Raw genomic sequence first — 14,410 nt, 5'->3', positions numbered from 1 at the left:
GCCCCGCTCCCTCCGGCGGCTCCTCCCGGAGGGGAGGCGGAGGCCGGCAGCCGAGGCTGCCTCCCAGCCGGCCTCCCCGCAGCAGCCTCGGCCGGCGGCAGCGGACCCGGGCCGTGCCTCCCCGCCCGCCGGGGGGGGCCATGCCGCCGCCGCCGCCGCCGCCGCCCCCCCGCAGCACCGCCGCCTCCCCCGGCCTCCACCCGGCGGGCGCGGAGGGGAGGCCGCCGGCCGCCGAGCGTCCCTAGGGCGGCCTCGGAGCGGACACCGGGCGCCGGGGGAGGCCGGCAGCCGGGCGGACCCGGGAGCGCCTCCGCCGCCCGTGCGCCTCCTGCCCGTGCCGGCGCTGCGGAGAGGGGGAGCTGCGTTACTGCAGGTGGAGGCTGTGGCGGAGGAGGGGGGGGGCCGGGGGAGATGCCATTTCGGACCGAAGGAGACCGCCGGCGAGAATGAGATGCAGGTAAGAGGGATGGGGACGCTGCCCGGGGCGCCGGCGGCGCGGCACGGCTCTGCTCGGCACGGCCCCTGCTTCTCCCCGCGCCCTGCCCCGGCCACCCGGGGCTGCCTCGCCCTGCGCCGCATCCTCCTGCTGTGGCAGCCTCCTCCTCCTCCTCCTCCTCTTCCTCCTCCCCGCCAGCCGAGCGGATCCCGTATTCAGGTGGGGCACGGCGCAGCCTGGCAGGGCTCCCTGGGTGCCCCGGAGCCCCCCAGCACGGCCGGCGAGGTTGATGCTGGAGGAGGCTGCCCCTCTCCCGGGCACCGAGGCACGAAGGACTTCACCCGGGCAGGGCGCGCTCCCAGCCCCCAGCCGGGAGCCATGGGGGGCAGTTTGGCCGAGGGGGGCTGCCCCCCGCCGGCGCCAGCCCCCCGGCCTGCAGGTAGGTGAGCCGGGGCTGTGGGGATGTGCTGCCCGTTGGGTGGACGATGGACCCCCAGGGTTTTGGGGAGCCGCAGAGGGACCCCCCTCCCTGTCTGGGCGCAGCCCCCGGCACGGGAAAATGGGAGGGGAGGCAGCGAGGGGCTGCCAGCACGGTTTGTGCCCGGCAGAAAAAGAAGGGGGTAATGTTGAAGGGGTTAATGTCGAAGGGGCTTCTCGGGGCAGGAGGGCTTGGGAGGATGCCAGGGAGCCTGCTGGCCGGCTGGGGAGCCCTCCCGGACAGCGCCAGTGCTTGTTGCTCCTGCTGCTGCCGTGAGGCTATCGGATTTTTCACCTTGCGCCTTGGAAGTGGAAATAGCCCAGAGCGAAGGGCAGGGGCGCGCTGTGCTCCGGGTGCCGGGGTTGCCCCTGCCAGGGAGGACCTGGGAGGACTGGGAGCAGCGCTGCGGTGGAAGTGATTTCCACCAGGAGGTTGGCTCAGGGAGGGCGGGTGTGAGCGTGGGCACCGGCGGTCATCGCTCGCCCCGTGCCCTGGTGCGTGCCGGATCGCGGAGCTGGGGCTCGGCCAGCCCTGCCCGGCGGTGCCCGGCCGTGCCCCGCTGCTCCCCGTGGCCACAGGACGGGGGGCGAAGCACCCAGGGCAGCCCCGCCCGCCGGATCTGCTCCTTTCCCTTCCTCCCTCCATATCCCCCTGCTCTGCAGCACCTCGGCGCGGGCTCTGAATCCCTTCCTCGCCATCCCAGCCTTATCCTCAGCTCCCCACGCTGCCGCCTCGAGCAGTGCCGAGCTGACCTTCACGCCTGCCTGCGTGCCCCCAGGGCTGCCCACCCCAAAGGCAGCCCCCCAGCCCCGTGTCGCTGCTCAGCCCCACACCGCAGCATCCTCTAATCCCGGTTTCAAACCTCTTCTGCCTCTCTCCCAGGTGCAAATGGCCAGCACCACCCCGAGCCCGTCCCAAATGCCCCGTGCCCGTCCCAAATGCCCCGTGCCCGTCCCAAATGCCGAGCCACCCCATGCAGGAGCCCTGCCCAGCCCCTGCCCGTCTCAGCAGCGTGGCTGTGGCCAGCAGCAGGAGCTGCCTGGGCTGGCTCTGCCTCCTCGCCTCCCGCTCCTGGCTTGTGCCTGGGGCGCTCAGCCTGCAGTTTGCTACCACGGTGAGCAGTGGGCTCGGTGCTCTGAGCTTAGCGAGAGCGGTGAGCGAGGCTGAGAGAGAAATGCATCCCAGGGCTGAGCATCCATGCCTTTCTACGGACATGCTGGGGCCATTTTCCCCGTAACCAGGCCTCCTCCTCCTCCTCTCCTCTCCTCCCCTCCCCTCCCAGGGACTCAGACCCGCCGAACCTTTTTGCGGGGGGATTAATTCCGAGGCGGGTGCCTGTACTTGTGTACCAGCGTGCCGTGCTGCAGTTGCTCTACACTCTAACGCAATTACTCCGCGATACCTCTAATTACCCGTTTCATATCACTGGCAGGTTAACAGCATGACTGAACGACTTATTATTCCTTTAGTTTCCTACTTAATACAGTCCCGTAATGATGCCGGAGTTTACCCTGCTCTATGCGTGTAACAAGTGTAAAATCCTGTACCTCGAGCTTTAATTTCAGGGCTTGATAAATCACTTCACAATAACGCCACGATTATGGTGTAATTATCGTGTAATTACAGCCGCCGCCTTGTAAGGCACACCGGCGCCCGTGGTGGCTCGGTGAGGATTGAGGGACCCCACCAGGTGCCGTGACAGTGCCTCGGGTGGCCGGGGGTGACAGCCCCGGGGGGCAGCGCCGTCGGGCTGGGGAGGACGTGTTTGCGGGGGCACGTGAAGGTGCTGGTGGGAAGCGTGACTCTGCCGCCCCTTCTGGGACCCCGCCGGGGTGGAAATTCCTGGAGAGAGGATTTCCCGTGTCACCTGTGGGAGCCGCTGTCCCTGGGGCACCGGAGCCCGGCCGCTCCTCGTCCCCATTTGGCTTGTGGCCCGTGGGGAGTTTGCTTGGGCACTGCTGGCACTGGGGAAGGTCAGCGGAGCTGGGGCTTGGTCACGTTGAATCCTTCCAGGCTGGCGTGAGCTCGGTGTCCCCACACGTGTCCCCTTGGGCAAGCTGGCTGTGCCGTGGACCGGAGGTAGATGGCCTCGGCTTGGAGCACCACGTGCGGCCGCAGGAGGCTCACGGGGAGCAGAGATGAGGAGGCCGCTCCTGCCGCAGGCAAAGCTGAGAGCCAGGCTCTGGCCTCATCCCCTGTTAGGGTGAGTGGTGTCAGGGCGTGCGGGGACGGAGGCCGTGTGGGGCAGAGCCTCCAGAGCTCGGAGAGCCTCGCTCAGAGAAGCCTCGCTACTCGGTGTCCCTGGGCTGGGACCCACGCAGCGCCGCTCGCCCCCATCCTCCTCCAAATCCGCCGGATCCCTTTCCGTGCCGCCCATCCTGTCACCCGCTGGTGCGAGGAGGGCACAGGTGGAGGCGTGCAGCTCCTCGAGGGCTGGGTGCATCCAGTCCCTGGGGGGCTGTCCTCCCTTGCCTGTTGGGAAGCAGAGGGAGCGGGGTTTACCCTAGCACGAGCAGAAATGGCTCTTGGTGGGAAAAGAGCCAGCACAGCTTGTCAGCCGCAGGGGGAGGCTGGGAGGAGAGAGAAGAGGGCTACGAATGCTTAACTCAAATCAAACAACCCAAGAAAAATAAAGGGAGAAAGCAACTGGAGGCCATGGCCTCAATTTTCTTCCAAGTCAATTCCCCCCCCCTCTCTCCACCTGGGGGAGGAAAAATTGGAGCTTGCGGCAGGGAATGGCTGCACGGAGAGATTTTTCCGTGCCTCTGCCACGTGTCCCCGCTCCCCGTGACCCCGCTTTGCCGGCTGCTTGGAGCTGCACCCACCGCGTCCCTGTTCTCCCTCCGCCACCTGACTGTCCCGTGGGGAGCCTGTGTCAGGGCATGGCCTGCCCCATGAAGCTCTGTGTCCCTTGTCACAGGGCAGGGTCGGTGTCCGGAGCTGGGGGCAGCACTGAGGGTGAGCCCCAGCATCCCGGCGCCTGTATTCCTTTCCTCCCCCGCGCCCTGCGTTGCTCTTAGTTATCTCGGTAGGACCCACCATTATTGTTTTTTTTCATCATTTCCGTTCCGTTTCTTCATCAGAATGCAAAACGTGAAATATCGCTCTTGTAATTACGGTTAATTTCATAACCAGCACCTTAATTGGATTGGTCTCCGATGGGGAATTCTCGCAGGAGGGAGAAGCAGAAATATTTTGACGTGCTCCATTCTTCCGGCTCATTGTTGAGATCGGAGACGTCGAGTGCGAGATGGGGAGCGACGGACGCAGGCCTCGGAGGCACGCCGGGGGTGCCGAGCAAAGTCTGAGCACGTTCGGAGGCTCAGTGCCCACCGGGCCGGGACCTCACCAGGGCACACCTCTGTCCCTCCGGCACCCAAACCCGTCCCTTCCCGGACCCCCCCCGGGCTGGGGGCAGCCCTGGAGAGCCCACAAGGGTTAGCTGGAGGAGCTGAGCGCCAGCCGCAGCCGTGCTGCAAAGAAATGTGTGCCACCAGAGCCAGGCGAAGGGCAGGAGGCAGGGCCTCGGCGCCGAGCAGTGGGCACCTCCTCGCCCCGCGGAGCCGGGGCCGTCCCGTGGAGCCACGGCCGCCCTGGGCTCCGGCTCCGATTTGCTCTGGGAAGCCTGGGATTGCGCTGCCATTAGGTGCTGCCATTAAACTGCTTTGTGCTCAGCCTGCTGCTCCTTTCAATGGGAAACGACGCAGAGGCTGAACCGAAATGGAAACCCTGGCCTTGCATTTCCGATTTAATTTCTAGGCACCGTACGGCCACGTGATTACTTTTGTTCTCGCATGCAGCCCCGAGTGCAGGCTCAGTATTATTATCATCACCGCGGGGAGAAGGAGGAAGGGGCGGAAAGCATCTCCTGCAGCTCAAGGAAAACAAAACCAAACAACCCCAAAGCAGCTCTCTGCCGAGGGCCGCGGGGGGGACGCTCCGTCACCGCGGTGGGTCGCTCCTTTTGCTCTGTGCCCACGGGGACAGCGCTGCCAGGCAGAAAAGGCCAGGGACTGGTGAGGCTCCCCAGGGCACAGCGCAGGCTGCAGGAAGCCTAGCAGCCCTCATTAAGGCATCAAACCCACCGGGCTTTTTGCCCCTGCTCCGGCTGCTGTGCAGCCCTGGGGCTGTGCTGCGTGGCTTGCACTGAGCCCTTCCCTTTAGGACGGAGCTGATCCCCCCCATCTCGGCTTCCCAAAGCACCCGGGGTGGGGATTGCACGGTGCAGCACCCCCAGCCGGTGCCAGCGGACTACAGACAGCCTCACCAGTGAAGCTGAAACGTTGGATTTCCTGAAATCGCCCTCAAGTAACCTGGGGTTCTCCTTTCAACCAGCGTTTTCCTTCTTGCTTGAAGGGGGCCAAGGTCTGGGTGCGTTGCTGTGACCCCGGAGCTTTGTGAGCGACCCCGTACCTCGGAAGGACGCGTATCTGTGGGGCTGGCAGCACCTGGAGCCCAAATCCCAGCCGAGCTGTACACCTCGGTGCCCGTGTGCGATGCGGCCCCTCGTCCCGGGCCGGCGGCACCGCTGACTGCAGGACCGGCGGGCTCAGCCGCGGCTCAGCGCTGTTTGTTTCTATCTCATCTATTTTATTGTTGAATGAAACAATAACAACAAATGGAGGCCCTGAAGACAAGCCATAAATAATGCAAAAATCAAACAAGCAAGAACGGGGGAAAGAAGAAAAGAATTATACGTGTAAAACCAGCACAGAGGAAGCCAGGCTGGGAAGAGGAATCTTCTCGCCACGCTCGCCGTCGCTCATGCTGGCGTTTGCTCCCTTTTTTCTCTGCTTTGCTCTGGAAATTCCTGCGACACTGCACTTGTTATTACGTGAACGAAGCCAGAATAACGGAGAGAGGCAGAGATGTGGCTTGTGGGAAGGGTCTGGGCAGGAGGTGGATGGAGAGGACCGGGGCTTTCGGCTCTCGCAGCGCCTTGAAGTGCAGCCGTGCCCCTGCCCACGCGTGCCCTGGTTGCGCCGTGCAGCTCATCCCGCTTGTCACAGAGCGAGCTTCCCCGGGCTCCTCCGCCGTCAGCCGGAAGGCTTTGAGGCCACTTATTTTAGGCAACGCTGTAAAAATATCAGGGCCAGTCCTACACGGAGCTAAACCAGCAGGTTGTCCAGGAGTCAAAGAAGCTGCGGGGTTTATGTCCTCTGAAGTCCTCTGGCCATTATCTGGAAGGTTCCCAGGAACGGCGCGGTGCTCCAGATCAACCTGTTTTTAGGATGTTGCGCTGCCTGCCGGGGTATTTTAGGGAAGAGGCGTGGGAACAGAAGCGGTGCTGTAGGTACAGGCTGACCTTAAATTAAACACGTGACGGATGTGCCCACAGCCTCCGGCAGCAGCATCGCCGCGTGGCGCCGCGGGCTCGGGATGCGCTCCCCGGTCCCCGGTCGCCGCACCGCGCAGCGTTTGGTCCTTCAGCCCCAGCTCTCCACCCCCGAGCAGGGACACGGTGGCCGGGTGAGGAGCTGGTGGCCGGGGTGGCTGAGGCCCAGCCGGGCACAGCAGGACCTCCAGCCCCAAAGCCACCAGCGCTGCCCTGCTCCTTGGAGCGCTCCTGGGCTGTGGGGGAAGTGTTTGGGTACTGCTGGAGCCTGCTCCCTGGGAAAGCCAAGCCTCCCGTGGGGTACGGCTCCTGCGGCTGCACTGGGAGGAGACGGTGGGCTTGTCCCCACAGGACTGGGAGCAGGATGGTGGCCTGGGCTCCAGCAGCTGCCAACCCCGCTGTCCCCAGAAGGGCCTTTGCATGCCAAGGCGGAGCACAGGAGATGCCTCCACAATGTCACCGTGACCCTGGCACCTCTCCCAGAAGATGCTCTCTTGGTAGACCTTTCTTTCACCTCTCCAGTTTCCACAGTCCTAGGAAAAGGCTGCTTTTTTCCATCCTTCTTTCAAGGCTACGTGCAGGGATGAAAGAACACCCACAGAGACACTCGTGCTGCACTGGATCCCCCTCTGCCCCGAGCTCACTCGCCACTCAGGTGCTCACTGAGCTGGCTGCCCTCAGTTGAGCCCCAAACACCCCGGTGACCTGATATCCACACAGAGCGGCCTCTCAGCGAGGAGATTCGCTGAAATAAAACAGAAAAAAAGGAGCAGCCCAATTCAGCCAGCTGCTGCATGTCCTTCCCAGCCAGCCCCAGCCACGCACCATCCTCCTGCCGACCCAGGCTGAAACATGCAGAGCAGGAGACCCACGGCTGGCCCTCAGGAGATGCTCCCGCAGCAAACGCAGCGCTGCGGTGCTTGCCTGCCCTGGGAAGCCTTGAACCAGCAGCCCGCGAGCAGGGGAGCGTGGCTGGCTCGCAGCCCGAGTTCCCTGGAGCGCTGCACCCTTCCCGTCCTCATTTCTCTCCCGCTAGCTCAAGGCTTTGCACCCCCAGACGGCCACAGCTGCCTTCGCAATTACTTATTGATCCCTTGTCAGGATGTTTTCTTTGCTGATGGGTCACTGAAGCGTGGGCAGCCAAAGAGAGAGGAAAAATGCCTTTAAAAATGAGGGAGCAAAGGTGTGAGTGGGGGTGAGCAGCTCTGGCATGGCTGCGATTGCAGCGAGACAGCCTCAGCAAAGTCTGCCCTGGGCTTCGGCGTCCCGCAGAGACGCCCGGGATCTCCTTCCCAACGCCCTGCCCCAGTAACAGGCCTGAAAACCTTTCCCCAGGCTGGCTCTGGGCCATCGCCATTTGTCCCCAAGCGTTCGCATCTCTGGAGTCAAGCAGCTCCCTGGCCCAGCAGCTGCCTGGGGCAAAACCACCCCTTGGTCCCTCCGCCCACCGCAGCGCTCTTCTGCACCTCGGCCTTCCCTGCGCATCCCCTGCAGGTCTGCCTTTGGCTTGATGAGTCCCTCACCTCATCCCCCCGTGGTACTGGGGCCCCTGAATTTGGGGTGGAAGAGCCACATTTTGGGTGGCAGAGCCCTTGCTGTAAGGGCCCTCCTTTGCGCGGCCATGCCGGGTGCGGCGGGCATGCGGGGCCGGCCAGGCTGTGAGTGCCGGAAGGGGATTTGCGTCTTGAATGCTTCTTGGTGCTCATTTACAGCCTCGGAGCAGCTGCCGCAGCAGATCAGGTTGCAGCACACCTATTCCAGGCTCCGTCTGGGAGCAGCTGAAAGCAGATACTTGGGCAGGCCGAGCACCGTGCCCCGTGCTCGCGTCCCCCCCAGGACGAGGGGCCCTGCACGTGGCCGTTCCAGCCCCTGCCCCGCTCCCAGCCTTCTCCCAGCGCCTTGTGCTGCCCCTGCAGGAGCTGGGGTCAGGCCGGGACGTGGGCACCGTCTCCATGCCCTTCGTTAACAACCCATCCCCTAATGAAGACAGCTTCCCATCGCTCCCAGGTCCTGAGGCAGGCTCTGCCCGAATGCTGGCAGCCTCCAGGAGCGAAGGGAAGGAGCACAGAGCTCAGGGAGCCTTGTAGGGCCCCTAAGGCAGCAGGACAGGGGAGCCCCCGGGCTCAGCACCGTGCTCTGCCTGCTCGGGGCTTGCTTTAGGGTCTCCCACTGGTTCGTTTTTGCCTGTGAGTAGGGAGAGGGAAACCACCCCTTGGTGCTGTGGGGTCTGGCCCTGCTCCCATCCCTTCCCGGCACCGTGAGGGGTGCGTGGTGCCAGTACCTGTGCTGAGTGGGGAAGGAGCAGGAGGAGGGAGCGGGAAGGGTGGGGAGGAGGGAGAAAGAAAAAAGGCCTGCAAATGCACGCTGGACGCAGAGGGAATGATGGAGCGAGGCGGAAATAGGCACAAACGTGTTTGGCAAATTAAAGCCTCTCCCTTTGTTTTGCTGCTTTGCAGATAGCTACAGGAACACTTAGTGCGGAGCCCGGGGTCTGGATAAGCAACTCTTTTAGCAGCAGGAAAGGTTGTTAAATATTTATTTGTAAACCTGGAGTCTTTATCTCTAAAATGTAGTCAAGTTCGATAAAATTTGATTTAGCTGGAGCGGCTTAGAGGCGAGCACCGGCTCTAAGGCTTTGTGGAAAGCCAGTGGTACGGAGACGGGGTGAGCCCGTGGCCGGCCGTACCCGTACCGTGCCCATGCAGCAACCCGGGGTGGTGCCGGGACCACCCCACAGCACCACGGCTCGGTCAGGGTGGGCGCACGCCCCCCTCCAGCCCAGCTCTGCCCCTGAGAGCCCCGCGGGGCCCCGGGGATTTGGTTTGCTTCGTCCTCAATCGCCTGCGGTCGTCCGATGCTCTCGAAAGCATCTGGTTCAAGGGTGAACGTCTCCCGCACGGTAATTTATGGAGGCCAGGTGGGGTTAGCGCTGACACGGGGATTTTTGCTGCTCGCTTGCCGTCATCGCGGCGGAGCACCGGGCACCCTGCGGGGTGCCTGGGGATAGCGGAGGGCACTGCCAGCCCTGCAGGGCAGGAGGGACCCCGCAGCCTCGGGGGCAAGCCCCGGTGCTCTCCTGGGCTCCCTCCTGCATCAGCCTTGGTTTGGCTGCCTTTGCAGGCAGGGGCCCAGAACAGCATCGCTCCTCCCAGCGGGTCCTGCCACGCGCTGCACCGAGGCAGCACGGCCCCGGTGCGCCCGTCTGCGCCCCTCGTGCAGAATTTGGAGCAGGGTGGTGAGGGTGGGCACCCGCTGCCGTGGCTCTGGGCAGTTTTTCCTTCGGTTTGCACTGATCCAGTCATTGCCTAACACTAGGGAGGCTGGCAGCTGCTCCTTTCTTATCGATTCTTTTTTTATTTATTTATATATGTGAGAATGAGAGCCACATTCATGCCAGAGGGCTGCAGCCCTCCCCAGCTTGTCCTGGCCTGTGTATCACCGCCATCAGGCCTGATCCTGACCGGGGCTGGCACCCGGGAGTGGGGGGCTCAGGAGCTCCAAGGGCTGCCAGGGCTCATGGTCTGCCTCAGAGCTAATGTGGGAGGCTTCACATTTTGCAACGCCCCTGCTGAGGCTCCATCTCCACCACCTCCCTGCACCCTGCAGGCGGCCATGGACTTCTCCCCACCGACACCAAGCCCTTGCCCCAGAATTGGCCTCATGAACGTGCCCGAACCCACCCAGTGCAGCCGGGGCCCTCCTCACCCCAGCACGGGCCAGCCCTGCCCTGGTCTGAGCCTTCTGGTGCTGCTGAGTGCTCCTGGCCACCAAAACCCAGCGATTTATCAGTCGTTTTTAGACGGGCACCTCTTGCCAGCCACCTCACCTTGAGGCCTCTGGAACACCCAGTGGGATACAGGAGAGCTTCAAAGCTCTCCTTAGCCCAGATTTTTTCAGAATTTATTCCTTGTCTTTTCCCCCAGCTCTGACTGACTCTGGCCATTAAGATTTCAGCTGCTTTTGTCGGGGACTGCATTTATCACAGATTTAAATTTAGCTGAGACTACCAACATGTGAAGGGTGTCTAGACTTCAATTCCGTGCAGGTGGGCTTGTCTAGTCGTTAACAACCTGACGCCTGCACTTCATTCATCAGCTGCTTGCCCGGCATCCCCTGGCACTGGCACCCCAGCGGCAGCCAGGCCAGCAGCGCTTCGGGCACGGCACGGGGCAGCTGTTCGGTGCCCCCCAGCCAGAGCAGCGTGCGGGGGATTTAGGAGCGGGGTCAGAGCTGGTGTAAATCACCCGTTGGCCAAGCAGCCACGCTGATTTACGTGCACTGCGCCCTCCACCCTGCCCCGGGGGAGGCACAAGTTGGCCTGGGGCAGATCCGGGGGGCTCATGCCGGGGGCTCTGCAGCAGGGCCCCACGCCTGGCTGCACCCGAGGGCAGAGGTGGGATTTCAGTGAAGTGCACCCTGATAAGGCTGGCTGCCTGGCGGCCTGATGAGCTCAAGTCTTTGCAGCCCAGGTATAATTAAGCCCCGTGGCCTGTATTTTGTTTTGCAAGCAGTGGTTTTGCTTTCTTTGATGGCTTTCTCAGCACAGCCATGAGCAGCGGGAACTGGTTTCTGAGACAGCAGCCAGGGCAGGCTGCGGGAGCGCAGCGGAGCCGCCCGCACCGACTGGGGGGGACCCCTCACAGAAGCCCGGCAGCACCTCCACACGCACCCAGCTGCCCTTCGCTGAGTGCCAGCGGTGCTGCCACCCTCCCCAGCACTGACCCCGATGTGTCCCAGCCCCAGCCCCAGGCCAGCAGGCACCACGATGGTCACAGCAGCCCCTCTGCATTTCGTACTCAGCTCCGCAGCTGCCTGGTGTGCCAAGGGCTGGCAGGTTCCAACGTCGTGTGCGTGGAAACCTCTACGGCCTTTCCAACACCTTTGCTCCTGGCACCTTGCAAAGAAACATTGATTGAAAAGTGCCAGAGTCTAGGGGTGTGGCACACGACGGCCCCTTACATAGGGGTGCACAAAGCGTGCTCAGAACCCCGAGGTGTGGTGCGAGGCAGTCCCATATGAGGGGCGCACTTCACGTGCCCCCTTCCTCACTGTGACCTGAGATCCCCTTTTCGTATACATGTCGACAGCACGCGCGAGTCCTGCACGCGGTCACACCCCCCCGGCTCACTGTGACACGTTAGGCTTTGGGTGGCTTTTTTGGTTCATTTTTATTTTTGAAGTGGAAGCGGGGGAGGGCCCGCTGCCCGCCCTGCCGAGTTCCACCCCCCGCAGGCCTGTCACCCCATCTCATGGCACGTTTGTGAATCTGTTGACATAGCAGGGTCAAAGTGCCTCCTGAGGTCCGGTCTCGGCAGGTGGTAGGTGATGTTGGCTCTAGCACCTTTTGCCATGCTTCCGCTGATGGTTCGCTCACATCCAGCTTTGCTCTTTCTCTCCCGTTGCCTGCAGGTGAGAGATAGGATGGTAGCTGGGGAGGCGAGTATGCGCAGCCCAATCCTGGCCTGCTGGCAGCCAATTCTCCTCCTGATGCTGGGATCCATCCTGTCCGGTTCTGCCACAGGCTGCCCGCCGCGCTGCGAGTGCTCTGCCCAGGAGCGTGCTGTCCTGTGCCACAGGAAGCGATTCATGGTCGTCCCCGAGGGGATCCCAACCGAGACCAGGCTGCTGGACTTGGGCAAGAACCGCATCAAGACCCTCAACCAGGATGAATTTGCCAACTACCCTCACCTGGAGGAGCTGGAGCTAAACGAGAACATTATCAGTGCCATTGAACCTGGGGCTTTCAACAACCTCTTCAACCTCAGGACGCTGGGGCTCAGGAGTAACAGACTCAAGCTGATCCCCTTGGGGGTATTTACTGGACTCAGCAACCTTACCAAGCTAGACATTAGTGAGAACAAAATTGTGATCCTCCTGGACTACATGTTCCAGGACTTGTACAACCTGAAGTCTTTGGAGGTGGGGGACAACGACCTTGTCTACATCTCCCACCGGGCCTTCAGCGGCCTCAACAGTCTGGAGCAGCTGACCCTGGAGAAATGCAACCTGACCTCCATCCCCACAGAGGCCCTGTCTCACCTGCACGGCTTGATTGTGCTGCGGCTGCGTCACCTGAACATCAACGCCATCCGGGATTACTCCTTCAAGAGGCTGTACCGGCTTAAGGTCCTCGAGATCTCCCACTGGCCCTACCTGGATACCATGACGTCCAACTGCCTCTATGGGTTGAACTTGACCTCCTTGTCCATCACCCACTGCAACCTGACATCCATCCCGTACGTGTCGGTGAGGCACTTGGTTTACCTCCGGTTCCTGAACCTCTCCTACAACCCCATTGTCACCATCGAGGGCTCCATGCTCCACGACCTGCTGAGGCTGCAGGAGATCCAGCTGGTGGGAGGGCAGCTCACCACGGTCGAGCCCTTTGCCTTCCGTGGCCTCAACTACCTGCGCATCCTGAACGTGTCGGGGAACCTGCTGACCACCCTGGAGGAGTCGGCCTTCCACTCGGTGGGCAACCTGGAGACGCTCATCCTCGACAACAATCCCTTGGCCTGCGACTGTCGGCTGCTGTGGGTTTTCCGGCGGCGATGGAGGCTGAACTTCAACAAGCAGCAGCCCACCTGCTCGACCCCCGAGTTCGTCCAGGGCAAGGAGTTCAAAGACTTCCCTGACGTCCTCCTGCCCAACTACTTCACCTGCCGCCGAGCCCGGATACGAGACCGTAAACCTCAGCAGATCTTCGTGGACGAAGGCCACACGGTCCATTTCGTCTGTCGGGCAGATGGGGACCCACCGCCCACCATCATGTGGCTCTCTCCCCGGAAGCACCTCATCTCTACCAAAACCAACGGGCGGCTCACTGTCTTCCCTGATGGCACGCTGGAGGTGCGCTACGCCCAGATCCAGGACAATGGCACCTACCTATGCATCGCCAGCAACGCGGGTGGCAACGACACCATGCTGGCCCACCTGCACGTGCGCAGCTACTCCCCAGACTGGCCCCACCAACCCAACAAGACCTTCGCGTTCATCTCCAACCAGCCCAACGAGAGCGATGCCAACAGCACACGTGCCACCGTGCCTTTCCCCTTTGACATCAAGACTCTCATCATCGCCACCACCATGGGCTTCATTTCTTTCCTGGGCGTCGTGCTCTTCTGTCTGGTGCTCCTCTTCTTGTGGAGCCGGGGAAAAGGCAACACCAAGCACAACATTGAAATCGAGTACGTGCCACGCAAGTCCGACGCGGGCATCAGCTCTGCTGATGCACCGCGCAAGTTCAATATGAAAATGATTTAACCAGGCAACAATTTGCAAATAATTTTTTTTTTAAAAAAAAGAACATATGGACAAATAAAAAATAATTAAAAAAACATTGCTACAAACATACCGACCTCTCTCCTTCACAACGTCCTCTGTCCCAGTCCAAACCCACTGCACCCGCACTGTCACCACCTCTTTCTCCTCCTCTTCTTCTTTATACCAGGAAAACATTCAGCCGGTATCTCCAGGACTCCTGTGTTTGTAAAGACTTTGTCTGATGGACTCTGGTGTCAGATATAACTCCAAGAGGGAAAAACAACGGGGGGGAAAGAAAGAAAAAAAAAGAAATAAAATCAATAAAAAGTTACAAACTTTCTTCTGTAACTTTGATTTCAATAATTATGGATTTTTATGAAAACTTGAAATAATAAAAAACCCTATTTCCTATAGATAGTTGGAATGCAAAATCTTGACTTCTTGATCTGTCCAGCTCTGTACCACTGGCGAGTACGCCGTTCCTGCCCTCCGACACTCTCGCCTTGGAGGCACTTCCCAGCCATCTCGCTACGAGATGAGGACTTTTCCTGAGGACTAGCTGTATTTTTCCAGCCGATTCCCCAAACGCCCCCCTCTGTGGTGAGCTCAGCCCTCAAACCTTGCAGCACAAGCAGGCAGTGCCCTGGCCTCCTCGGTACTCCCCAAAGGGAATTTAGCTCCATTACATGCATATATAAATGCGCACACATCCACGCTGCCCAAGGCAGAGGAGACAGGCCCGGGGCAGCAGTGGGGGGAGGCACAGGCTGCCATCGCGCTGCCTGCCCCGGTGCTAGCCCCAGGGTGCCCATCACCACGGTGTGGTCCTGGGAGCGACCTCCCTTCGCTCAGCTCTGGTGCTCGGTGTTGGCAGATCTGTATGGCCTGGAAAAGAAAA

At 61.5% G+C, this 14,410-nt stretch overlaps 1 protein-coding gene across 7 annotated transcripts in view; it reads left to right on the top strand.

Moving 5' to 3' along the window:
- The window catches only part of LINGO1 (leucine rich repeat and Ig domain containing 1), a 125,416-nt gene extending 111,473 nt beyond the window's left edge, over nt 1–13,943 (top strand). For 5 of the 7 annotated variants that reach the window (XM_035336215.1, XM_035336216.1, XM_035336217.1 and 2 more), the window contains one exon: nt 11,659–13,943. In XM_035336215.1, coding sequence (XP_035192106.1) covers nt 11,671–13,512 — 1,842 coding nt within the window. In that variant the 5' untranslated portion in view covers nt 11,659–11,670 and the 3' untranslated portion in view covers nt 13,513–13,943. Of the gene's footprint in view, nt 1–168; nt 458–609; nt 876–11,658 lie in introns of those variants that run through there. The other 2 variants (XM_035336213.1, XM_035336212.1) reach the window with 2 other exon arrangements.
- The last annotated feature ends 467 nt before the right edge of the window (nt 13,944–14,410 follow it).

The sequence above is a fragment of the Oxyura jamaicensis genome, chromosome 10 (assembly GCF_011077185.1).
Source record: "Oxyura jamaicensis isolate SHBP4307 breed ruddy duck chromosome 10, BPBGC_Ojam_1.0, whole genome shotgun sequence".
NCBI lineage: Eukaryota > Metazoa > Chordata > Aves > Anseriformes > Anatidae > Oxyura > Oxyura jamaicensis.
Note: the sequence above shows the minus strand (reverse complement) of the source record. Positions and strands in the feature narration are given on the sequence as shown.